The 25,169-nt window shown below is 39.9% G+C and overlaps 2 protein-coding genes across 2 annotated transcripts; one reads left to right on the top strand and one right to left on the bottom strand.

Annotated features, from left to right (window-relative positions):
- Positions 1–9,778: 9,778 nt before the first annotated feature.
- On the top strand, positions 9,779–13,960 carry LOC108887922 (putative ubiquitin carboxyl-terminal hydrolase 50). The gene is made up of 6 exons (XM_018683624.2): positions 9,779–10,256; positions 10,336–10,531; positions 10,626–10,850; positions 10,992–11,134; positions 12,089–12,224; positions 12,473–13,960. Exons 1-6 carry the CDS (start codon positions 10,069–10,071, stop codon positions 12,659–12,661), a joined length of 1,077 nt encoding a protein of 358 aa, XP_018539140.1. The 5' UTR covers positions 9,779–10,068; the 3' UTR covers positions 12,662–13,960.
- Positions 13,043–24,126, bottom strand: usp8 (ubiquitin specific peptidase 8). Its single transcript, XM_018683622.2, has 19 exons — positions 23,986–24,126; positions 23,108–23,288; positions 22,426–22,570; positions 22,211–22,296; positions 21,950–22,079; positions 21,554–21,596; positions 21,223–21,394; positions 20,820–20,982; positions 20,590–20,731; positions 20,039–20,325; positions 19,419–19,931; positions 18,982–19,056; positions 18,596–18,891; positions 17,558–17,779; positions 17,258–17,468; positions 15,729–15,965; positions 15,245–15,387; positions 14,900–15,032; positions 13,043–14,686 (listed from the first exon to the last, which is right to left on the bottom strand). Exons 2-19 carry the CDS (start codon positions 23,209–23,211, stop codon positions 14,528–14,530), a joined length of 3,261 nt encoding a protein of 1,086 aa, XP_018539138.1. The 5' UTR covers positions 23,212–23,288; positions 23,986–24,126; the 3' UTR covers positions 13,043–14,527.
- Positions 24,127–25,169: the final 1,043 nt, after the last annotated feature.

The raw sequence follows: 25,169 nt of genomic DNA, 5'->3' as shown, positions 1-25,169 counted from the left end.
AAAGAAAATTCCAAGCAGCAAACAAACTCAATTACAATAGGGTTAGGGTTAGGGTTAGGGTTGTATAAACACTAGTTTTAACTAAACTAATGGTAGTTTAGTCTATTATAATAATATTTTATAAGGTGACTTTGTGTTTTAGGGTTAGGGTTAAGTAAAATCTTAATCTGCAAAATAACTGTCAAATAAATACAGTGGAGTAAAAGCCATAATATTCCCCTCTGAAATATAATAAAGTGTAAGTATAAAGTGTATGAAAAATTTAACTTAAGTACAGTGCTTGAGTAAATGTACTTAGTTACTTTCCACCACTGCTGTTTGGCTCAAGCAAGCACATTTCCAACCTCTAAATTTACTGCAATTTATAATCCTTAAATGCTAAAATAGCATGAATCTGGTTTATAACGTGCACTATTCTCTGACCAGACCACTGACTCTGACCTTACAGGAGGGGAAAAGTTGTAGTACAAAGGTTGGAGCTGGTTGTCTCTCTATAATCAGCTGCAGCTGGGCTCTGGGTTTTTCACTGCTGGTACTTCCTGCTGGGAAAAATTAGGCCAGCTATGTGTTGTTTTTCTGCTCTCTTGGTAACAATGCAGTCCTCAGCCACACTGATTAAACCCTGCTGGAATACTCAGATGAAAGCTAAGGTACCTGATTTGTGCCAAGGGATAGAATAAGTACCTCTAAAGACTAAATGTAGGCCAAATACTCTGTTCAACCAAAAACATCCTGCTATTTTCCACTGTTTTCATTCCCACCACCTCACATATCCATGTCCGCCTTCTCCAAAGTATCTCATATCTTTTCCACAGCCTCCTCTTCCTCTCAGTCTTTCTGTTCTCTCTCTTTTTACAGGAGGGCATGTTGCTTTAACTTTCTGTATCTCTGTATAGATGTCAACTGTCACATCAACACCACACAGGCTTCCTCATTACCACCATCTTCAGACAAACTCCTCCACCGCTCCACTCTGTTGTGACTTCAACTTGCACATTCACATTCAGCAAATTACAGCTACATATTGTGTATTTCTCCTCAGTCTTGCACCTGTGCGCTACACTTTCTCACGTTCAATACTTCTTTTCACCTAACTGTCATTCACCCTCATCCTTTGAGGCCTTCCCCAGATATCCCCTGGACTTGTCAGGTGTTGTGAGGTTAAAAATAAAATCCAACAACACCAAGATAAGCAGCTCAAATCACCATCCATCAGCTGACAGTAGCTTAACACATCGACTCCTAATTCAAGGTCATGAATGCTATTCTCTTTCCTGGAAGGCCAATTAAAACTCATTGTTGGGGATTTCACCAAACACCAGGAATTGCTTAAGCTTCTACAGAATTTCCCCCAATGGAAAGTACTGAAATATCTTATATAAATGTGATGACCCGCTTGGCAGAGGTTTTGCAGTGCTGCTGAATAAATGTGGAGACAAAGCACAAGCCTCCAATAGTTATCTGCTACAACTTGAGGCTGCTCATTATGGCTCCTCAGTGTCAGAATGTGAGTCCATATTCAGACCAGAGATGTGCAGAGCACTGCACACTAAAGTTAGAACACAAAGTGACTTTATAAATAGATGTCAGCTCTCAGGAGCCTGCACATTGAAAGCTTTAACTACTGCCAAAGTAACAAAGCGCCCTAGTAGTTGACATCAGATCAGTGTATCATTTTATTCTACTTTCGAGCCACATGCAGTTTTGACGTCAGTGTTATAAATTCAGAATTCTTGAAAGATTCTTCACAAGAGAGCAAACACAACAGGCTGCTGTAACTACACAGCTACACAGTAACTTTGTGTTCACCTTGAGGGTAAAAAGCTCTCTGTGTGCCCTCATGTGAGAGTGCTCTGCAGCTTTGGAAAAACTTAAGGATGGATTTTCTTTTTTTTCCATTTCTATCACATTCCACAAAAAAACCCACAAAAACTTTCAGATTACAGAAAGGTTTTTATCAAGTATCAAAAGCTGTTGAAAAATTTACTGAAAAACGTTGAATGCCTTCAAACTTCACCTGTGGTTGGAGAAACGAGTCAGATAGGCCTAATGCTCGTATGTGCATTTTACATGCAAGAGAGTAAGCCGAAGTAAAACCTAATATTTAGAAGTTGTTCATTCAAAGAAAATCATTTTAAAAGCTTATTAATTATTCAGTGTCCTCATAATACAATGTGTGCTTGCAGAGTACAAACAGCTGTTCCTGGTAAAGCACATTCATTTTGCAGGAACATGCAATTTAGGCTGAAGAGTCTCAATTATAAAACATTCCTTCTTTTGTGTGCAGACTAATGGTGCCACAAAACATGTTTTATTTTTGATTGTGCAATCAAAATATCATACTGTGCATAGAAGTTATTATCTTGTAGTAACAAGATGAATTACTATAAATTAACCTGTTTTTGCCCATCAATTTGCCCACACATAATGCACAAAGCATCCACAAATTGGAGAAAAATTAAGTTTGATTTTTATACAATTCTTGCTGCTCAAGTTAGAAGAAAACACACGATTCTTCTCAGCAGGAGTATTCTGATGTGTGTTGGACAAAAGGTTAGCTAACAGAAGTACACCAGATACAGACCATGTTAGTTGACCTCAAACGAAATTACACAGGCTGAGAAAATTAAGAAGAACAAAGTGCTTGTCAGAAGCTCAAAATCTGGTACGCTGAGTCATATGACAAGTTTAAACTGCATATTTTGCTGCACAAACTGAGGGCTCTCACTTCTGACTGCTGATGTTTTGGGATATTATATAATCCACCAGTTACAGTTCTGGGTTGGTGTTGACGGGCCATGGTTTTGGACTGTTCTCAGGCTGTTTTCAATATAAAATCTGATTCTTTTAGAAATGTTATTTATGATTTTTATAATCACATCTCTGTCATTTATTAGTTTTATCTGTCTGATGTTGTTTGCCTTTAAGAAAAACTACATATAATCTCCCTGAAGCTTTATCCCCAACATAACATCTTGTGTTGTTCTTTGTTTTTTAATATGTTATTAATGAATTATTCTGGTGAAATAAAGTAAACTGAATTGATTAAAAAACATGATTAAAAACATTTGGCTTCCAAGGCTCCATACCAACATTACAGATGGATAAACATATCTGGGTACTTTACTGTATTGTACTCTTGTACTCACATATTTATAAGGAAATGATCTCAGGTTTGCAGGTGTTTGGCTGGGTGGGTCTGTAAAGAAAAAAGAAGAAGAAGAAAGATAGACTTTATCAGATGTCCTCATTTTCCACACTGTGGCCAGTTTACCAAGCACCAATCACAGGAAAGCCTGCATACATTCCCACCACAAATTCAATTCCTTGTGTTTTCCAAAACACACAGAGCTCCCAGCAGATACCACAGCTATAATTAGAAATGCAGTTTCACACATGTATTATATTCACACTGGTGTCCTTTTGATTCATATACAGCACATTTGAATTATCATGAATTATCATCCTGGTACCAGAGCATCTGAGATGAAGACAATTTGTTCCTCTTAAAAAACTGTGTGTGTGTTGTCTGTGTTTTTAGTACTAAACCTAAAGTGCAGGCAAGTGAACAGCATCAGCATTTGTGGTGTGCTGCAAAATCCAGTGACTCAGTGTTCTTGCCAATTCTTCAAAATGAAATTTCAATTTACCAAGGACACAAATAACTACTTGTGTGCATAATGCATATAATGAATGGTTGTAGAAAGAATTCATCCTGTCAGTATGTGGCCAAGGTAAGACTGAGTGTGACAAGATATTATTATAAGGTCCCTGTGGTGTGTTATTAGTCAGAAAAACTCATGTGACCTTCTAGAGGTTATTAGCTGAAATATTGTGCTTTTTCTCCACTCTGCTTATTTTACAGCTAGTGGTTTCAGTTGATAAACTATTATGCATTGTTATATATTAAACAGCCTAACAGTATATAAAATAAGGGACAATAATAGTTTGACAGTGACAAACTACAACATAAATTGACACATTAGAGATATCTCAATGTGCAATACGACAAAATGCAAAAATGTTAATGCAGGAGATATAACTTAGACTTCTACCAGTTTTTCTTTAAATTAATTTATGCTGATACTAAAAGACAGGTTCACAATTCTTCAAGTCTGCCTTAAAACAACAATCTGTGCCCATATGAACAATTGATTAAGGTCTGCTTGAAGTATTCCTCTTATTCACCCCAGCCAGTGAGAAATCTCTTTTTGATGGTGATTTCAAAGAGTTTGTCAAGGTTCATCTGAAGCTATCAGGCTTAGTATTCTGAGTTAGTCAAATCAAGTGAGCAGGCAAACAGCTGTCTAGTGACGCAAGTTTTCTAGTGTTAATATATCTGCCAAAGGTTACTGTACAGTCACTAAAGGTTTATCCATGTATCCTTTTTGTCTTTGTTCATCTATTTTCCAGAGAATAGAGTCAATTTACAGAAAAACAAAATGTGTAGGGATTGTAGTTGTTGAAGCCTGTGGCATCTGACTTGTCAATCACAAGTAGTCTTTCAACCAGAGCATCAAAAGCAAAAACAACTCAGGTGCTGGAAAAGTGTTTTCAGAAGATAATAAAAGTGGTGTTGCACAAAATATCACCTACATATGTATTACTTGAGACTCCTACATGAAAAAAAATCAGCTTTGTATCTTCTTATTCACTGTGTGGGTGCCATGAACTGGCCACTTCACAGTAAAGCACATCCTGCAACAATGGATGCAACATTATGTTTTCTGTGTGTAAATGAATAGGTTTTATTAGAAAGTGCAGAAAGCTCAAAGGGCACACTGAAGGAGGGAAGATGTCCTTTGATATTAATGGATTAACATATTTTGAGCTTGAAAGTGGATTTGATTTATGCGAGAGAGCTTCCAGAGCCCTTGAGGTAATTGTGTGATTCTTCCACCCCCAGTGATAGAAGGCGGGGTATCATCACGACACCCTGCTGCTGCTGCTGCCTCTACAGTAGATTCACTGAGAAAAACAGTTAACAAAGACTGTTACTGAGAAACTCTTGTTGTTTGTTCTTATTGTTTGTTCAATTACGTCTTCAGTCCCACTTGTACATGTACAGTGGAGGTTTAAAATGTTATTTTTCTTATGGATAAAAAACTATTTTCTTACAATGGATGTGCAAAGTTTTTAATCAAACAACAATATCTATACTGTTACAGACACTCTCTGTCTACCTTGTCTGCAAATACATTATTTTGGAGGTTACAGGTAAAATGTCAGGTCAGCCTTACACACTATGGCAATAGCAGAATTGTTGTGAAATGAACATGGGTACTTTAGGGACTTGTACTATTTTTTTAACATTTTGATGACGATTAAATGTTTCTTGTGTTTGGGTTTTCATTGCCAAACATTTCTGCATTACACGGCCAAAGAGCTTAGAACAATTGTGCCATGATGAATTCTTCAAGCACATATTTCTGTTCACATATGGTGAATGTTGGGTCAGATCTGTACGAGCCAAAAATATGTTTCGACAAAACACAGCATGTTGGCTGAATAACTTGGCTACAACTGACCAGACTTTACTTGTTGAACCGATTTAGACTCCATGTAAGGAGCCATGTGAAACAAGAACACCATTGTCACTGATGTTAATGCAACCGAAACCAGGAATTTCAAACACACAGGACTTCATCTGCACCTCTAAACCTGCTGTTCTGGACCAAATGTAGACAAATGAAGACATGCAGATGTGTGCCATCTACAGGCAAGAAAATAGAATAGCAATAGCTCTGCCTGTAGTGACATTTTTTTTTTTTTTTTTTACAGCTGCCATTCGTGTACATAAATGTTCAAGAATATATATATATATATATATATATATATATATATATATATATATATATATATATATATACTATATGGAAAACTCATTAGTTTTTATTTATAGATAAACAACATGTTTGCCATCAAGTGCTAAGATTATGATACCTATAACTTTCTTTGCCTGTTCTGACTGTGACTTAGCAGATCCTATTTGTAAAGAAATATGAATATGAAATATGCATGATGATATTGCTAGAGAAACTGTTGTGTTAATCCTAAATAATGTACTTCCAGCTCTTGGGCCGACCTCCTTAGGCTAATAAATCTGGGTGAGAAAGTGGATGAATTTGCCTCTCCTTCAATACCAATGCTGATATGCCACTAGGCAAGGTACTTAACCTTGGACAGATCCGTTAATGCTGCTCACTGGCCAACAGATCAGGCTGTGGATGCACTGGGCAGCTTCCAGGACTGCATGTGTGTAAATCCACAAACTGAAGGTTTCTATGGGCTGCCAAGAAACAAAGACATCACAGACAACACTGCCTGGAACCAACCAGATACATGCATAGCTACTAAGCTGCATGGTTGAGGAGAACAGAAGGTGAGCTGTTGAATTAGAGTCCCATGACTTTTATCCACAATTTCAGAGTGGCCTGTTTTCTTTTTTCCATAGTAAATAATCTTTTGTTTGTGTCAAAGAAAAACACCTTTGAAAGATGCTATTTTTATGTCCTGGGACATTTTGTTATGCACTCCAGTCTCTCAGAGCCACGAACACAGGTTTACAGTTTGTCTAACTGCTCTAAATATTAAATTAACTTTGTTATTCAGATTCAGACTAATATTGTGAATGTTCACTAAGAAGATTTGTCTTGGATTAAAAACATTTTTGTTTGACCTTCCTCTGATCTTAATAGCAAATATACTGTATGCCTGTATTATTCTTTTATTTGCATACATGTACCGACGGATACCATCAAAATATTCATTACCTTAGCTGTTTTCTGGTATTAGTCTATGTGATAGAATACATACTAATCAATGCAGCATCTGAATGTCAATGATGGGACTACGTTCTTATTTACATTTAGATCACACGTTGTGCCTTTAGAATTAAGCTCAAGAGAAGCAGGGCTTTCCAACAGACAGCACATCAGCACACCAAAGAAACAGGCAGTTCAATACAGTCTGTGCAGGTGATACTGGGGCAAAAATCACTCACCCTCCACTGCAGAGACCTGTTTACAATCTCTGGTACCACTACCTTTGGCTTTCCAAAATACACATTTGACAGTGCCTGTGGATGAGAAGACAGTCAGGGCCTCATGTTCTTATTGCTACACTAGTGGCTCCTACTGGTTGGTCGAGACACCTGCATGGAGTAGGGTAGGACATGGGGAATGTCACAAGCCCTGCATAACTTTTAACACAATAGATCAACAGTAATGGAATCAGTGAGAGAAGTGTGGTTTCAAGAGAAAGATAAAGGATAAAGAATGCTCTTGGATGTTACTGTAGTCTATCACTGGCAAAAAGCAGCTGTACAGGAGATGTACATAAACATAAAAAATCTAAAAATTATACTAGAGACCCATCAAGTGAAGTGTATAAAAGACTGTTGAGGCCTCAAATAATAGCTGATAGTTAGACAAAGTAGTAAACTAGTAAGATGTAAGGTTCTCCTTTGTTTCTAAATGACCTGCTAAGTGTCAAGTCAAACCCTCAAGTCACACACAAAGAGGACAAAAATGTGTCATGGGAGCTGCACTGCAGTCAAAGTGTTGTGTTTATAGGTTGCCAAGACACTGTAGTCTGGCTACAGTGAATCCTTGGTGATTTACTTCAACAGCAGATTCTCGTGAGTGTTGGTGCGTGTTTCACCTGAGAGCAGATCAACACACACACACATACGTACATGTACACTACACACAGTTTTTCAGTCACCCTATAGGATAAGAGATACCCCACGAGTACACTGTGTTCCGTGTCAGGTTATCTCCTCCTTTCGTCATCAAATGAAACGGGCTACAGGGAGGAATTACTTTTTTTACTCTTGCCATGTCTTTGTGGTTTCAGATCAGAGATCTCTGTTGTGAGAGAAGCCATTACTGTTTTGAGATGACTTTTTCTTAGGCTAAGCAGAGAGGCTAAGATGAAGGCAAAGGCTTTGTCAGTGAAGGAGTGCACCTGGATGTCGGAGGAGTGCCACCCATTGGATGAGTTGCACAGGGATACACAGAGGGACAGCCTTTGTTTACCAAATATCTTCAAGTCCAAAAAAGTGAAGCCACTCACCAGGATCCAGAGCAGTCCCGCGTACCAGGTTTACTATACGGCCAGAGAGCTTCTGCTGGAAGTGCTGGACAGAGGAGCTGTCCGGGAGCTGATCAGGAGAGCTGCTGGTGTGAAGGCGGGAGCTAGCCGTCCGTCGTACAGCCAGAGCAGAGAGCAGAGCACAGATCTCTCAGAGGAGGAGTATGCCGAAGCATTAACATGGTTCTCTATAGCCCTACAGAGTGGTTTGTCTGCTGGCGATAACTGCAACTTTGGCTCTGAGCTGACCCTGAAACTGGATGGATGGCAAGGTGTCCTGAAGAGAAACAGCTTTCAGAACAACCTCCTGTCACTGACCAGACTGGAGGATGGAGACAAGTTGGAAGCCCTCTCTGCTTTCTGCAGTCACATAACCAGGCGCTACCAGGCCTTATACACACCTGGTCAAAACCTGGCTGTAAAGAAATACCAGCTTTCCTACCAGCAGGATCCTTGTTCTCTCCATCTTGCCCTCCTCTGTGACATGAGCTCGGGCTTCATCTGTAACACGTATCTGTACTGTCCAGAGCAGCTCCAGAGGCAGAGCAGGAAACCTGTAGTTGAGCAGGTGGTCCAACACTTGCTGAGACCTTTCTGCAGCCACAGACATCTGGTTCAGCTGGACAGCTCTGCTTGGGTGCAGGGCAGACTCACAGACATCCTTACCAGCTTTGGGCTCAATATTAATGTTGTTCCTACTGCTAAAAGGCCAGTTGTGGACCCAACATCATCATCTCCACCAGTCATGCAACATCAGCACCAACAAAGACCTAAGGACTCACAGTCTCAACTTGTGGCCCACCTGCAGGGCTGGACTGGACCTGCTCTATTTCCTCTGTCAGACCTGAAAGGATCAGCAGTAGATGTGTTCCTCCCAGGCCTCTGGGTGACGCTACACATGATCTGCATCAACACGTTTGTGCTCCACACTCTGCAGAGTCAGGGCTCAGGCAGGCAGGTCCACCTGACAGACTTCACCAGGACTCTGGCCTCTCAGCTGGCCACAGACAGCAGCGTCTCTGTGCCTGTTTTGCCACGGCTTAACAGCAGTTCATACCAAGAGACAAGTTTAACAAATCTGTCTAAGCAAAGGTTAGTCTCACTGCGTGTTATAGTGTTTCAATTTACATTATTAATAGGCTTCAGAATATCAGCTGTTTGAAGCAAGCAAACGCAGTGCTACAGAGATAACTTTCTATTTTTGAAAGTGTTTGATCTCTAAAAATATTTGTATCAAGGCTAACTGAGAAAGGCTCCATTATTTTGAATTCAATTAATTTCAGAGCAACTTCAGCTGAATTCAATTCAATGACTTTTCAAATTCACCCACAACAAACAGTGAAATGTAGAATTATATTCTCTCAGGACAGTGTACATTTTGGGTCATTTAATTAATGGACAGCTCTCTCCATTTATACAGATTTGAATGGCATAATTAACATATGTACATAGTGCATATAAAGAGTAAGAAGATACAGCATAGTGTACAGTAGTCTCAGTGTAAACTGGGTTGATATTGTTAATATTAGGGCTGCAACTAATTATTAACATTAATAATTAATATGCTAGTTATTCTTTCAATAATTTGATTATTTGTTTGGTCAGTAATATTTCAGAATATAATGAAAAAGCCCATCACAACCAATCAGATCCTAACAATACATCTGCATCCAACAGTCAAAAATGCAAATACATCAAATTTACAATTATTTTAAATAGAAAATCCAAATATTTAAAAAGCTGTAACCTGCAAATGTTTTAAATTTTTGCTTGATAAATTACTTGAAATTTGTAATTAGTAAAAGTGTTTTCCATTTATTTTCTGATGATGAACTAAACAACTATTTAGCCACTGAAAACATATTCAAGGTTTTTATGACTATTTTAAATTGTGGTACACTGTGCAAGAGATAGTAATGTGTTTGGTTCTGTCACTGCTCTCACAGGGCAAACTCTATCAGTTGTGGTCAGGTGATGGGAAATGAGAAAAAAGGCAGCCGCAGCTCTGCAGTGAGGCTGCAGGCACTGAACAGACCAGGTGTGTGTGGTTTGGACAACTCCGGAAACTCCTGCTACTTAAACGCTGTGTTACAATGTCTGTGTTCCACTGTGCCCCTGGTGGAGCACCTCCTTAACCAGGACACTCGCAAAGAGCTGGCAAGGTAAGACCACCCACCATCTCTCTTTCTGACTCACTTGAATGTCATGTTTCCCCCATTGGTTTAATCTCTGTTTGTGCAGGTCTAAGTGCCGGATGGCCGAGGTGTTTGTCCGCCTGCTGGAGGAGATGTGGCTGGGAAGGAGCTCCAGCTGTGCCCCTGTGGAGGCCAGGTCTGTGCTGTGCTCCATCCTCCCCCAGTTCAACAACTACTCCCAGCAAGACGCCCAGGAATTGCTACTCTTTCTCCTCAATGCACTCCATGACAACCTTAAAAAGGTGCAGTGACTTTGATCTTTCGCCACGTACCCTCTCTGTGGCAAGTGGTTACACCTATAGAAAGAGTTAATCTGTGTATGTGTGTGTTCACAAGGTTGCAAAGCGCCAGATGCGCTCCTCAATAAGACAGCCGAGACAAGACCAAAATAGAAACTGTGCCACTGCAGCAGGAGAATCTACCATCGTCTCACATCTGTTTGAGGGCACGTTGGGCTACATGACCCTCTGCATGCACTGCGATCACCAGGCACACAGCACACAGACCTTCACTGTACTGTCCTTACCAATTCCTACAGACAACATTAAATGCTCCATTCAGGTACCTTTTAACAGCTGTGGGTATTTGCATTTTCCATTTCGCATCAATCCAGACTGTATGCATGTCATATTTTAGATATTGCTGGTCTTGGCCTCACTGTTCTGTGCTTGCTCACCTTCATTCTGTCTCCGTGTTGAGCAGGACTGCCTGTCACTGTTCTTCGAGCAGTCCATCCTGACTGGGACAGAGCAGATGCTGTGTTCAGTGTGTGGGCTGAGGAGGGAAACGGCAGTCCTCACATGTTTGGAAAAACCACCTGAAATCCTAATGTTGCACCTGAAACGGTGGGTAGAGATGCATCATCATCAGCATGTTTAATTGTCAAATCATTAGCAGAATGAATCCATGAGATTAAATATTTAAAGCTTACGGATATAACAATCTTACCTAAAAGTCCACTTAGTGACTGGTCTGGGGCTTTCTTCATATGCAGATGAATTTTTTTCCAATGATGCCATAGACTATAGATGTTCAAATTTCCATTTTTTCAGAACAGTTTAAGGACTTTTAGTCTATGAAACAAAACATTTTAGCCAACAAAGATCTTTCTTGAACCTAGAAAATATCAGTCATATCTAATTTAATCATCACTCAGTGTATGACTTGCAATTGAGTCGCATGACAATTAGCATGTCATCAAATTAGCTGTGAACCAGTCATTTCAGAAACAAGACAGTTCATGAATTAGTTCATGGATGAGAGAGTTTGCTCTGTTCTCATCAGCGATAAACTTAAATAGTCTGCACTCGGTTCTTATTTATGCACTCACAAATAACATTACAAGCGTTATGTATTATGTAATGGATACATAGATATTTATTAGAATAATCAAAGAAGCTGAGTCTGATAATGTAAAAACATTGATTCAAGTGTCAGTTCTGTGGGCAGAAACCCTCTTGTTAATGAGAGGTCAGAAGAGAACAACCAGACATGTGGGAGCTAACAGGCAGATAATAAATAGAATTCAGGGATGCCTCAACTGTGAGTTCAAAGCCCACAGAAGTGCTTTGAGTATGTATTAATACTGAGCAACAGAGCTTCACTATAAGTAATGTGTAGATGAATGCATTAATTCAACAAGTCATGCATTCTTTATGCACTAACATGAGTTATGTATTCTATTATGAAAAGCTACAGCATCTAGATACCCTAGAGATACTTCAGAGCTAATGTTGTGGGTGTTTAGCTATAAACCAATAACATCTTAAAATCTGATGTGATCTTTATCTCCTCTGCAGGTTTGGCTGTAAGGGGAGGAACCAGGTGAAACTGAGGACTAATGTTGTGTTCTCCATGAGGCTGGATCTCACCCCCTTTCTATCCAGCTCAGTACAGAACACTTCATATTCTTCATACCGCCTTTATGCTGTTGTGGTGAGTAAATACACACACAAAAAAAGTATGGCAATGAATCGCTACAGCGAAGTCATATCTTCTTTACAATGCAACTGTGGCTTTCCAAATGATGCTGAGCTTTCAAACTAAATTTTGGGAGGACAGTCTTGATTGATGATTGTTAAAAAAAAAAAAAACAATAATAATAAATGTGTGTTGTTTGCAGTTTCTGCCTTTTCTATCTGTCTGGGGATTTTTTTATGCAAATGAACCCTCTCCTTCTCTAGAACCATGCAGGTCACCTGAACATGGGTCACTACACAGCTATGTGCCACAACACCCTGACCAGGACCTGGCACTGTTTTGACGACTCAGCAGTCAAAGAAGTACAGGACAGCCTTGTGCAATCTCCAAATGCATACTTGCTGCTCTACAGCCGCAAGCCTTTCCAGAAGCCAAAGATCTATGGACTCTGAGCTCTCCAACCAACAGACCAAATCCATTAGGAGGCTGTTAAACTCCATGTCCCATTTCCCCTTATCATCTTTGCCATCTTAATTAATGCAGATTTAAAGGATCTTGGTGTCTGCTCCTCATCAGTCAGAACTGCGTTCAGGCAACGTCTGTGATGCTTGTCTTCCTGCTGGCTTATCCATACCTGTACTTCAAATAAATTAGAGAATCTACCATTGACTTGTGTGCTACTTTTATAGGCAAATGTTGTGTAGTGTTTATGTACTGTACTGTCTTACAACCACAGGAATACAAGGGCAGGGTTTCGCTCAGCCTGTCACAGTCCTTTATGTTAACACTGAACACATTTGCTGAAAATGTGTTGAATCACACACACAGAAACACTAATTTGAAGCAGTTTTAATAAATAGTCATATGAGTTGTTTGAGGTTAATATAATCGTTATATCTGAAACAATTTCTTAGAGCATTAAGAAATAAAATCAACATGTACAAGTAAAAAGAAAACAGATTATGATCTCATGCTAGGCAATAAAACTGTAGTCAGGAGAGTCAAATCCTGCCAACTCAGATCTCTGGTCCATTCAGGAAAAAAATCAGTATACTCTGTGCTTGCTCTTGTCAGTCGTTCAGTCAGTCAGGCAGCAAATGTTGACGCTAACGCACTCGTGTAAGTGAATAAGGTCAATTTCTCATGTCTTCATATTTCCCTAGGTCTGTGCTAAACACAGAAACAAAATGAATCAGATAAATCAAAATCCAGCCTCCAACAAACATGTTATTTCAAAACCAGCATCACTGGTATAAGCCAAGGAAGATGCCAACTTTTCCCAGTAATATTTCCTCTAAATAGTTTGTGTGTTTGAATATAATAATGTAAAGAGTTAAGTATGTTTAAACAGAGAATCAACTCTACAACAAACTTTAGAGAAGCAGGTAGGTTTTTCTGTCACTGGCTGGACCGAGCAAGACGGACAAGATCTCAGCAACAGTGTCGTTTTAAAGCATTCTGAGTTGAGTATTAATGTCTGCTGTTAAACAATGTGTCCTACATAAACAACTTAAACTGATTGCATATTGTGTAAGTGCAAGAAGGTGGCTAATATGAACAAGCAACAATCTCAATTCCCTCCTCTTCATCAGGAGGGATGCAAAATTCTAATACTCACAGTCTCTTCCGTCCCCTTTAAGATCATGATAAACATCAGAAGGCTATAGAGTTAAACCCTAAAACACACGGTTTGTCTTTATGAATATGGTGATGCTATGATGGCTGCTACTTTCAAGGGAAAAAAATAATAATTTGGTCACTTAACAGATATTCACCTTGCCCTCGAGTATTTACATTTTTGAATGTGCAACATCAGCATTGGTTGGTATGTACATGCCTCATACATCTAACTGTTAACCCTGGTGTATACACAGTACAAGAAAGCTGAAGATCAGCTCTGCGATACAGGCCATCCACACCGAGTGCAACAGAAATGAGAGTGAATAGCATCTGAACCAGCTGTCAGCCCTACCACATGACCACCAAGGTACAGAAGTCAGAGTAAAAGGGGGCATCCGTTTAGTCTCTAGATGATCAGTTATGTGAACAGACAGCTTGTTTTAACAGCTATAGGGTCCTCTAGTAGCTGAAGCATTGCACAGTGTGCCTGCACCATTCTCCGACCTGGAACAGACGGGATCTCATGGCCACTCGCTCGAGTAAATCCTCTCCTGCGCACGCACACAAGACTAGTTAACCCGCCAACTACGTGCACCAGGTCCTCAGAGCAGTGATTTTAAAAAGAAAAAAAAACAACCTCTAGGCGTGAGCATCACTGCTCCGGCGTAGTGTTTTCTCTTCGGGTCCTACCAGCTCCATTACAGGGTGGAGTAAAACAGGATGTAGGCTGCGGAGGACTTGACGGAGGAGGTGGAGATTTCAGACACCTCATGGTCATCAAACTTGTACCAGCGCTGTCTGTGGCTGTTCTTACAGTAGGCTGTATAATGGCCACCATCTAAACCTCCGTAGTGGTTCTGGTGGTGGAAAAGAAGACAGTTAAGTTTGTCTAAACAGTTCAATAATGATGTTTAAGTGTTACTTATTCTCTCTCACACTCACTTACTCAGTATATTCTTTTGTTATTCTTTAGTTGGCTTTTTCTGTAACATATTTTTATACCACTTTCTTTGTTCTTTTTTTGTTGTAAAAATACACTTCCTAAAATAATTAATTCCACTTCTACTTACAGAAACACCATAAAGGCTGTATCTCTTCAGGTTATGTTTGGGTCCAATGACATACTGGGCCAGGTCCAGATTGTCTAGAGGGAAGTCTACAGACGTCTGCAGCTTCTGCTTCCATCTGCCCTCATAGGAGAATCTGTAGAAGTTACACCATTACAGAAAGAGGGTCAATGTGTAACACTATGAAAAAGGTAAAAAAATATCAGTCAGGATTAAAAATTCCAAAATTGAAACTGTGAAATATTTCACAGTTTCTCAGTGTCTTATTTCCTCAACAGTAGAAGTGAGTTTTGAAAAAACATTTAAAAAAGAAAGATTCACTAAAAGTGAGCTAGAAGTTCTACAGACCGTTTTAAGTGCACCAGGAGAATGGGTGGGACTTTCCAGATCTCCAGTTTCTTGGAGGAGTCTCTATGGGCCTTGCAGTGTCTGCAGAACACCTTGTTGTTGTCAGTCAGCCTTTCTTCCTTGGAGAACAGCCTCAGACAATCCTACCAAAAATCAACAAACATTTCAGTATTACAAAACAAAACGAAAGGTGCTACAGGTTATATAGTTTCATCTTTTTTTGTTTTGAATGTAGAAACCTGTCTCTCAGGTGTCAATCAGATAATGGTTTATTTGTTTTATGTGTGTAAATGTTCACTTTAATTTGGTCATTGTCCACTTTAAACATAACTGTGAAAATAGTTTTTCATCATTAATCTGAGCATTGTGAAGGAAACTGAAGACCTCAGTAGAGGATTTGGGGTCTTCTGACAAGTTTAAAGATTATCAGAAACCGTTAAAAACAGAAAAAAAACACATGACACACACTTTGATGCTGACTGACCTGGAGGGAGCACTTGCTGGTGGAGGCCAGGGGCAGCGACAGATACATAAAGGTCTCAAATGTCCGCGACTTGCGATGGCAGGTCTGACACTGCACAGTGGATTTGAACTGGCCCTGGAACAGCGCTACAATGATGGATTCATTTAGCAGCTTGTGTTTGCTCCAGGCCAGGTCGGCTGCTGTCTGATCATCCAGATGATCGTTTTCCTCCTCTTTGTACCGCTTCCTGTTGTCCGCCTGACAGAGGAGATGGAAAACAAGACAACATGATGGTATACAGGAACAAATGCAGCTTTAGGTGTTAGCAAAAGCTCCCTTCATGATCCCAATAAAGCTCAATGACTGATGGCAGATACACAATATACTGGTCATAATTTTAATATTGCAGGTAGCACTGAAAAAAACCCCAGCTCACTGAGAACCACAGACTGAATTTCTAAGTAACAAACTTTGTATTCAACACCCATCTAATCTCTTTCACTTTCATTAGCATGCAGTTCAGCCAGTTCACTCTCAGTATAATAGGCAGGAAGATATGAGAGGCAGGTTCACACTTGCTAATTAATATCTCATTAATTAGTCTGACTGTATTATCAGTTCGCCTGGAGAAACAGAGTGGACTGGGACAGGGTCAGCCTGATGGCAGACAGGTCTGAACATCACACAAAAGGGACGTGATGAGATGGAAAGTGTCATGAGAAATGCAAGTCATCAGCTGTTACACCCTAACTGGTACCTCATCTTTTAAATTTGAAAAGCGTGAATAGCTTTTTAAGTAAAATGGGTTGGATGTGCTACTACAACTCAACCCCAGGTGGAGACAGTGGTCACAGTATCTCTGTGCTGCTTGTTCCTCTAAGAACCATATTCAGAGGCCTTCCCTGGGAAAAATATCTTTGAAAAATGATCAAATGTTAATGTGAATTTAAAAATATATCAATAGAAAAATCAAGATAGAGAGTTGTTTTTTTTTTTTTTTTTTTAACAAATTCATCTAGTCCTTTCCCCCATTCAAATACACGTGAAGCCAGTAAAAGAAAAAAATAAATCAGTCAATACAGGCAATGAGGCATGTCTTGGGTCAACATGCACAGAGGTTCTGACGGAGCATCAGACCAGACAGATGCGGACACACCACACTCACACTGCTGCAGGAGGACCAAGGACACACAGCTATTTACTTACTCTCTAATTTGCCATCAAAATGAAACCCCGTGAAAAAACAGAAAGAAGGAAAATTATAAAAGACTAAGTTTTTTAAAAATTGTTAACAGGCAAATGTGCAACAACATACAGGGGTAGTAGAAGGCAAGCCTTAGAAAGCCATGGTTGAATGGAATAAATTGCTTAATATTTCTAGTACTTCTCTATATTTAATTCAGGGTGAGCATATTTACATATAAATATTTCTCTTATCTGTTCCTTTTGCTCCTCCAAGATGTCAAAATCTTTTTAAGATTTAAGTTTTTGCCACATAAGATTAATGGTGGTTATGTCCTGGAGTGACATGAAACAATTGTGTGCACTACCTTGTTGAGGTCCTCATGGAGCCCATCCATGAGGAACAGCAGCAGCTCCTGGGAGTCTTGCTGATCATAGCCAGCAAACTGCTCGTTGATCTTGCCAATGGTTATCTTGAAGTCCCGCGGACTGATGCACTTGTACAGACCGGCCCACAGGGCTTTCATGATAACACCAAACTCCTCTGCCACCTCCCCTTTATGACCAAGGATGTTGTACCTGACAGATGAAGAAAACAGTGACAGATATGTTATTTCCCGCCTACCTGATTCAACATTGAAATAAATGACACTTTTCTGGGCCCTGACCTGTTGATGTCCTCCAGGTAGTAATTGTTGTTGAAGTAATCAGCCATGGCAGGAGTGTTACACAAACACTGCAAGATGGAGTTCATGTAGCATGTGTTTCCCAGGTTACGAAGGCCAGTCAGCGATGCACCCAGACCTCCAAATGTTGGGTTAAGGTTGCGAATTTTGGCAGCTGAGGGCCGCGCAATCTCCACTTTAGAATAGACTTTAGCACTGGCTGGTCTAGAGGACATAAGAGCACAATGAGAATACCAGGCTAGTTTCCGAAAAAATAAGACAAAAGGAAATGCAATGTGTAATATGTCTAAAAGGAATAAAATGCAGCTAGATTTTCATAAGAGATGCCAAATGCAGGACACTGTCCACTAAGAATAGTGGCTTGAAAATCCTGGAATAAACTCTTGGCTGAATCCAGTAATCACTGATCAAGTGAGGTGCAGATCAAAATATGTTTAAATTTGACATCTAAATTACATATTACTGTTCTTTTGCCAGCATCCATAAGACTATTTTATTGTGAAGAAGCTTCTGACTGCACACTGAAATACAGTAATTGAAATTTTGAATAAATACTGGCACAGACTGTATCAGATTAGGCCTTACCATTTAGACTTCTTTCGACCATTAAGTCACTAAATCTGTGTTAACCTGGAACCAGTCCTAACAGGGAGAGCAACCCATACTGTCAGCCTGACTTCTCAATATACACCCAATGACTAGAAGAAAAAAACACCCTAATAAAACAATCCTGTAATAAATGCCACCTTTGTAATTGTCTTGTAAGCTGTTTCTAAGATGTTGCTCCTCCATATAACTGAACTAGGTGAACAAGATACTAAAAATAAATTTAAGCTACAGAGGTGAATCAACATTTCCCTGACAGACTGTCAGCAATCAAAAATTTCAGAGGCAGCATCTACCAGGCTTGTGTAGTGTGTAGAGTGTACACAGATTTTTATTTTGAGTCACTCAGTGTCATGACAGATGGGAAATCATACAGACAAAATGTATCCATATTTGCCTATGTGTGTTCCTTACTTGGTTTCTCTGTTGATGGTGGGTATGACAGCAGTGGTTGGGGCAGTGACCTTCTTCTGGGCCTCCTCTCTCAGGTCCTGGCTGATATCGGGGGAGGAGTAGGAGCGTTTCAGTTTGGACTGTTCCCGCTCTCGCTCACGGTTGGCATCTGGCTCAGCTGGTCGTGGTGGCTTCTGTTTGACTGTTGGCGGTGTGGAGGGTGGGGTCTGTGGAACAGTGACCTCAGGAGGGTACAGGTGGACACGGTTGGTTGGGGAATGGTAGTATCTGTAGGTCCCCGTCACTGTGTCAAGGAACTAGGCAGGCATAAGGAAATGATTTTTTCATTAAAAATTCCTCTTCAATATGAAATGACTCAGAATATTTCTTGTTTAAACATCTGTTACCTTCATCCAGCCATCTGGAAGGCCTGGTACACTCCTACCCATCTCCTCACTCCTTGCTCTGGTCAGGGGCTCCCTCTGTGGAATAAACACACATAAGCACTGACTTCAATCAAACGTTCTCTGCAAAAAATAATTACTGTCTTTTTATGATTGGGATTTGTCATATGCTCCTGACACTGATAGTGACACAGGTTAAACACGGGTCTGCATTTACTCTGAATGGGAAAATGCATGTAAGCTCCTTTGGTCTCCTGACTAGCAGATGACTATTCCACACTGTAGATCTACAACATCAGATTATAGGTGCTATGTTTATACAGTGTACAGATATGTGGATTTGTGTTCTCATTGTCTAGAATGTTGTTGTGAAAGCACAAATGTTAAACCTGCCTTTAACATTCAGGGATGGACCAGTACTGTCCGAAAAGAAGACTCACCTTAATTTCACTAACAATATGGTTGGGAGCAGGTGAGTCCAGAGACATACTCTTCGAGGGTGTGTCAGTGTTCTGCTCCTTTCCCCTCCTCTCTTTGTCCTCCCACGCCCTGTTCTCTTTGTCTTCCTCTTCTTCTGCCTTCTGCCTCTCTAGTTTCTTTTTCTCCTGATGCCCTCTCTCCTCTTCTTCCTTCTTTCTCTTCTCATGCTCCTCTCTTTCTAGCCTTTCTTTCTGCTCCTTTTCCTTCTGTTCCTTCTCCCGCCTCTCCTCCTCCAAACGACGCTCCTGGATGCGTTTTTCCTGCTCCTGCCTTGCCTTCTCCATCACTGCCACTGCCTCAGAGTGTATCTGACTTTGTTCTTCTTTAGACAAAGAGGTGTTGGGCATGAAGGGTGGTTTGACTGAGCGGTCAGGGATAACTGGGCCGTTCTGGGTGGAGTCCTTCGCTGAACCATTCTGGCTGGGCTTAGGCTCGTCTGACACCCAGACAGAGGGTTTCTTGGCACGGTCAAACTGGGAGAAAACGAGGATAAAACAAAAACATGAGTGATATTTAGACACACTTGAGGTCCTTAATGTTTTTTTTTATTTTTCAAAATCTATCAAGGTTGATACAATACCTGTGGGAAGGCCTTTGCTGTTGCAGGTGACTGGCTGGATGTTCCTGCTGCAGGGTTCTTCTTACTAAGATCTACACCAGAATTTGTGGAAACTGTGACAGGGGAATCAACAGTGTCTGGCAGCTTGTCAGTAATCAGGGAAGTTTTAGATGTGGGGGGGTCTGCTGGTGTCACCCCATTCATCAGAACAGGAACTGAGGGTTCCTGAGGCTCAGACATGACTACGGGCTCTGGTTGAGGTGGGGTTGGAGGCTTTGGTTCCTCTAGGGATGGGTAGCTGAAGTTCACTGTTCAACAAATAAAAAAAACATTTCTCAGAACAAAAGATTCACACTTTAATTTAAGAGCTAATTCAGGTTAACTGTTTTTAGAGTTTGTTTCCTATAGAAAGCACATGATTTTGTGTTTTAATGTACTTGCTCTTATAAATCCCTACAATAAAACAACAGAATTTTTGGATGCTGCTGCATCAGTGCTAGTGCTGAATAAATTTGGAATGACGAAGCTGTAAAAAGTACTAAATGCTGTGCAGGTGTGATAGTGATACTCACACTGAGGGAGGGTGCTGATGATATTCTGCCTAGGGGGCCGGACTTTAGCGTTGGTTGTGTACATGGGGTAAAACAACAGCCAGTTCTCATAGCCCCCCTCCAGGACCAGCGGCTCACTACGTAGGATGGTGATGCTGTCCCACTGTGGGGTATGAAAACACATTATTGTACCTTAGTCACAGATTAGCAAGTGCACACCAACAAACACACACGCGCATATACACAGTTACCTTATAGAGGGCATCTTTGAGGCTCTGCAAGGTGGTGCCCAGTGTAAGGTCAGGGACAGAACTGAACCAGTCCAGCAGAACAATATAATCCACAAATCCCCGCCTCCTCCAGTGCTCTTTTGACACCTCTGGTAGCTTTGTCTCAATCTGATTCACAGTGATTCTGAAAAGTCAAGACAATCCAGTTGATTAAGTCTGGTTTAGAAGTGAAGACTTTTTCTTTCATTGACAGTGATGATATAAACAGAGGAAACAGAAAAAACAAGTTAATAAAAGGAAATTAGACTGAATATAAGACACATTCTTTTGTATTATCACTCCAAAAACCAGATAAAAATTACACATGCAGTGTCAGATGAAACAATTAGGTATGAAATCCTGTTGGGACAAATCTCATTCTCACCCTGGGCTAATGGCTTCCTCCGGCACGCTGATGCAGGTCTGGGCTGGGACCTGAATGTGGGACTCCTCAAAGTCCCCGTGGCTGCGGGCATCCATTACAATTAGTGTAATCGTCTGGTCCTTCATCATGTGGAAAAGTTTCTCTGCTGTGATCCCACCAGCTGGTACCACAGCTATCAGAAAAATCAACACAGGACATTAAAAACTGTATCAAAAAGGACTTCACCAGGATAAGACTAATCATAATTTCTCAGTTTATGTAATGATTTTCACCAGTACCTCAGAAAGAACTACACAGATTTATAAGACTTTTTTTGTGTTTTTCTACTTACCTTTTGAGGTTGCATTCTTCAGTTCATTCTGCTCTCCTTTTACCTGACATACAGACATGAAATATATAGATGCTGATGCAATCATCTTGGTAATACATTAACAATATTTCATTTGTCAGCTATAGGTCAGATCTTTTGTGAGGTTGACCCAGTTTATGACTGCATTTACACAACCCTGAGTGTTCCACTTGACTATTAAATGGACTGTACGAACATGCCTCAATTTAATAAGCATGTACCTGGCTTGAATTCTATTCAACCACCCACCTAATTGATAAATAATATGTACACTATGTTGACTAAAGTAAGTCTCATTGGAATGAATTGTCTGCCATATGTGAATATGTTTTAATATACAGATAGTGTTACAGCATATTCCTAACTTGACATTCCAACCTTTTTGCTGTCCTTCTTATTTGCTGATGATGCTTTTGGAGAGGCTTTCTCTGTTATTTCCTCCCTTCTTTTCTTCTCCTCTTGTCTCTCCTTCTCCTCAAGTTTTTTCCGGACCTCAACTTCCTCATACCTGTTGAGAAATGTAAAGATCAGGTGAGTAAAACTGAAAAAATGTGACTGCATACTTATGTTCTGATGTTCTATCTTGCAACTCATGCATTAACAAGGTATGTACAATTGAAGACAACTAAAGCCTCCAACCTGAGTTTTAGACTTTCAGAGAGCTTCTCAGCCTCTTCAATGGCTTTCTTGAAGCTGTTCGGCCCAAGCATGGTCATGTAATACTCCTTTGTACATTGAAAATAGACAAGAGTTACTATAAAATAACAAGTCTTCCCATAAGAAACAGTGCACCTTTAGTTTAATAATAAAAATATACAAAGAGAAGTTACAGGTTTAAAAAATATTGACTATACCGGTTGCTGTTTGAAGTCTGGTCTTTTCTTGATGATGTCATATACTGTTAAATACTTCATATACAGCACATAAGCCTTCTCCTCATCTCTGTCCAGACGACACTCCTCTGCCGCCTTAAAGATTTTGCAGGCACTCTGAACATAGCTGCAACACAGAAAAACAAAAAAACAATACTTTCATATCAATGTGATTGCAATGTTTTTGGTTTAAGTTTGACTGGAGACCTTTGTTGCATGTTATACCCAACTTTTCACCCTCGATTTGATACTAGAAAAACAGAGACAGTGTTTTAAAGAGGTTTTGATTAAGTTTATAAGTGAAGTCACTTACTTCCTTCATATATGCCAGAATTCAAACGAGTAATCAATCGACAAGTCAGTCAACAGAAAAACAACCAGAAACTATTTTGATTAACAATTAATCGTATCAGTCATTTGTCTGGCAAGACTGGTGAAAAATGTGAGTCACGCTTCTCAAAGATGATGGTTTAATTTCGTATATCACAGTAAACTGAATATCTTTTGGTTTTAAACTGTAATGGGACAAAACATTTGAAGAAGTAGTGAGAGGCGAAGTTTTTTTTTGGGGGGGGGGGGAGTTTTGTAGAGAATTAAGAATTAATCTGCAACTATGCTAATAATGACTTAGCTGATCCCAGTAAACATGAAACCTAAGGGTTACCTTCTGGTGCTTGTCTTATCCGGCTTAATTTCAGCCTTTTTATTGAGTTCTCCCAGAGATGTGGACAGATACAGCTCTTTGACCCCGGTGGACACTGCAGGCATCTTCGCGGGTGTGTTCAGTCACAGGCAGGCAACCAGTCAGTGTTGTACACAAGCTCTGGACATCTCTGGAAAACTGCCTGTTGACAGCAAAAAATAAAGTGAACACACGCTGCTTCTAAAACCATCCAAACTATTCCTGTTCCAAGTCGCACCTATCGTTGATTAACGTTAGCACTCACGTTATAGTTTCTGTTTAGCTTTCAATAATATGTGTAATGTTTCGGCGAAATTAATAGTTAAAAGAACTAGGTTTTCACTTATCATTAACAGCCATGCAACATTTAAAAAGGTCAGAATTATTATACGTTAAGCTAAAAACATGACACGTCGATCATAAGTTACATTTAACTATGGAGCTCCCACTGTTAGCCATTAGCCAACATTAGTTAGCTTGTGGTTGTGGTTAGCTGGCGCAGGACATGTCAACACTGACGACAACAACATTAAATAGTTGTGTGGCTAACATTATTCTCGACTTGATACCTGCTGGTCAGCTAACGGGCACCTAATATGACATAGTAAAGCGTAAAACGTTTACATAAACACAATTCAGCTAATCAAATGTTAACTCAGCTTTGTAGCCATCTAGCTACGTTTGTTAGCAAGCTAGGCTCTAAGCTCACGCAGTTAAGCGTCAGGTTAGCTACTGTGAGCTATTTAACAGGTAGTCACGGCTTTCACATTTTCCACAAGAGAAATACCCTTTCAAAATAACGCCGAGTAATAAGTCGTGGCCAATTGTTTGACAAAAATAACATCAACTTATATAAATACCTATTTCTGATCCGTTGCTTACACTTCAGCTACTTTTTGACAGCTGGTTCCTGATTTCTTGTGCCTCCGCCTCCTTGTCTTCTTTTATGAGCTATAGCTGCAGTTGCCATCCTTAATCTCGCACTTACCGCCACCCTCTGGACATAATTTTACAACTCACTGACTTTTCTTTACCCCGTTCGCCATATAATAATATTACCTCTACCTCTAAAATCTCCTAATTTCATCCTCTGGCCTGCCCACTTCCCTCTCAGTAGTTTTTATTCAATTCTATTGTTAATTTTTATTCATAGGCTAAATGGTTATAGCTCAGTGAACATGCCCTCTGTGCCACATATCTTCTGTATGTTATCATTACCCATCCCTGAATGTTTTAAATTCTTTACATTCTTTACAAAATCAGTCAGATGCATTCCCACAGTGTGTAGTGTTCAAATTGCTCTCTCCCATCGTTAGCCTCTTTACACTGCTATATACTGTCAGTCTTATACTGTGTGTTGTCCAGCTGTTGCCTGTATATAATGTGTTTATATTTGTTTTCTTTTGCTGTATGTGTGTATACAGTGGCATAGTCAAAAAAAAGAATATAATTAAAAACAAAAATTTAGGTCTTCTTTATACTCAGAGCACAGGACAAAAGTGGAAGTCCATCTGACTCTGGTCAATACGCAAAGGACCACTGTATTAAAGAAAATCATTAGAATTAAGGTGAACCAGTTTCCAACAAGTGCAGCCCAGAGTGTTATAGCACATAAGTGGTGATAACAAAATTTTAGATGTCTAAAGACACAGTCTGTAGATGTACAATATACAAAACAGATAGCCCAAGTATTAAAACTGAAAACTCTGGACTAAACCCTGCTCTCACTCTCAAACTGACTGACTGGTATAACACTGGCAAACAGATCATATTTAGAAAATTATTACACGAGAACTATTACAAACATTAAAATTTTATGATATTGCACAACAGTTAGACAGTTAAAAGACTACTTGGCATTTTTACAAATCTCCTCTTGGTGTAAATTGCTGATATTGACTGTTAGAAATGACTTTAGTGGTTTGTTTTTGTCTTAATTTCTTTCCTCCCCTTCCAGTAACATGAAGAGATGGTCCACATCTACATTTGTATTATCCTGGGAATTTGCTCTCTGCACCGTATACTACAGTGCTGGGTGGTTCTG

Source organism: Lates calcarifer, linkage group LG2, assembly GCF_001640805.2.
Source record: "Lates calcarifer isolate ASB-BC8 linkage group LG2, TLL_Latcal_v3, whole genome shotgun sequence".
NCBI classification, from domain to species: Eukaryota; Metazoa; Chordata; class Actinopteri; family Centropomidae; genus Lates; species Lates calcarifer.
This window is presented reverse-complemented; position numbering and strand designations above follow the sequence as displayed.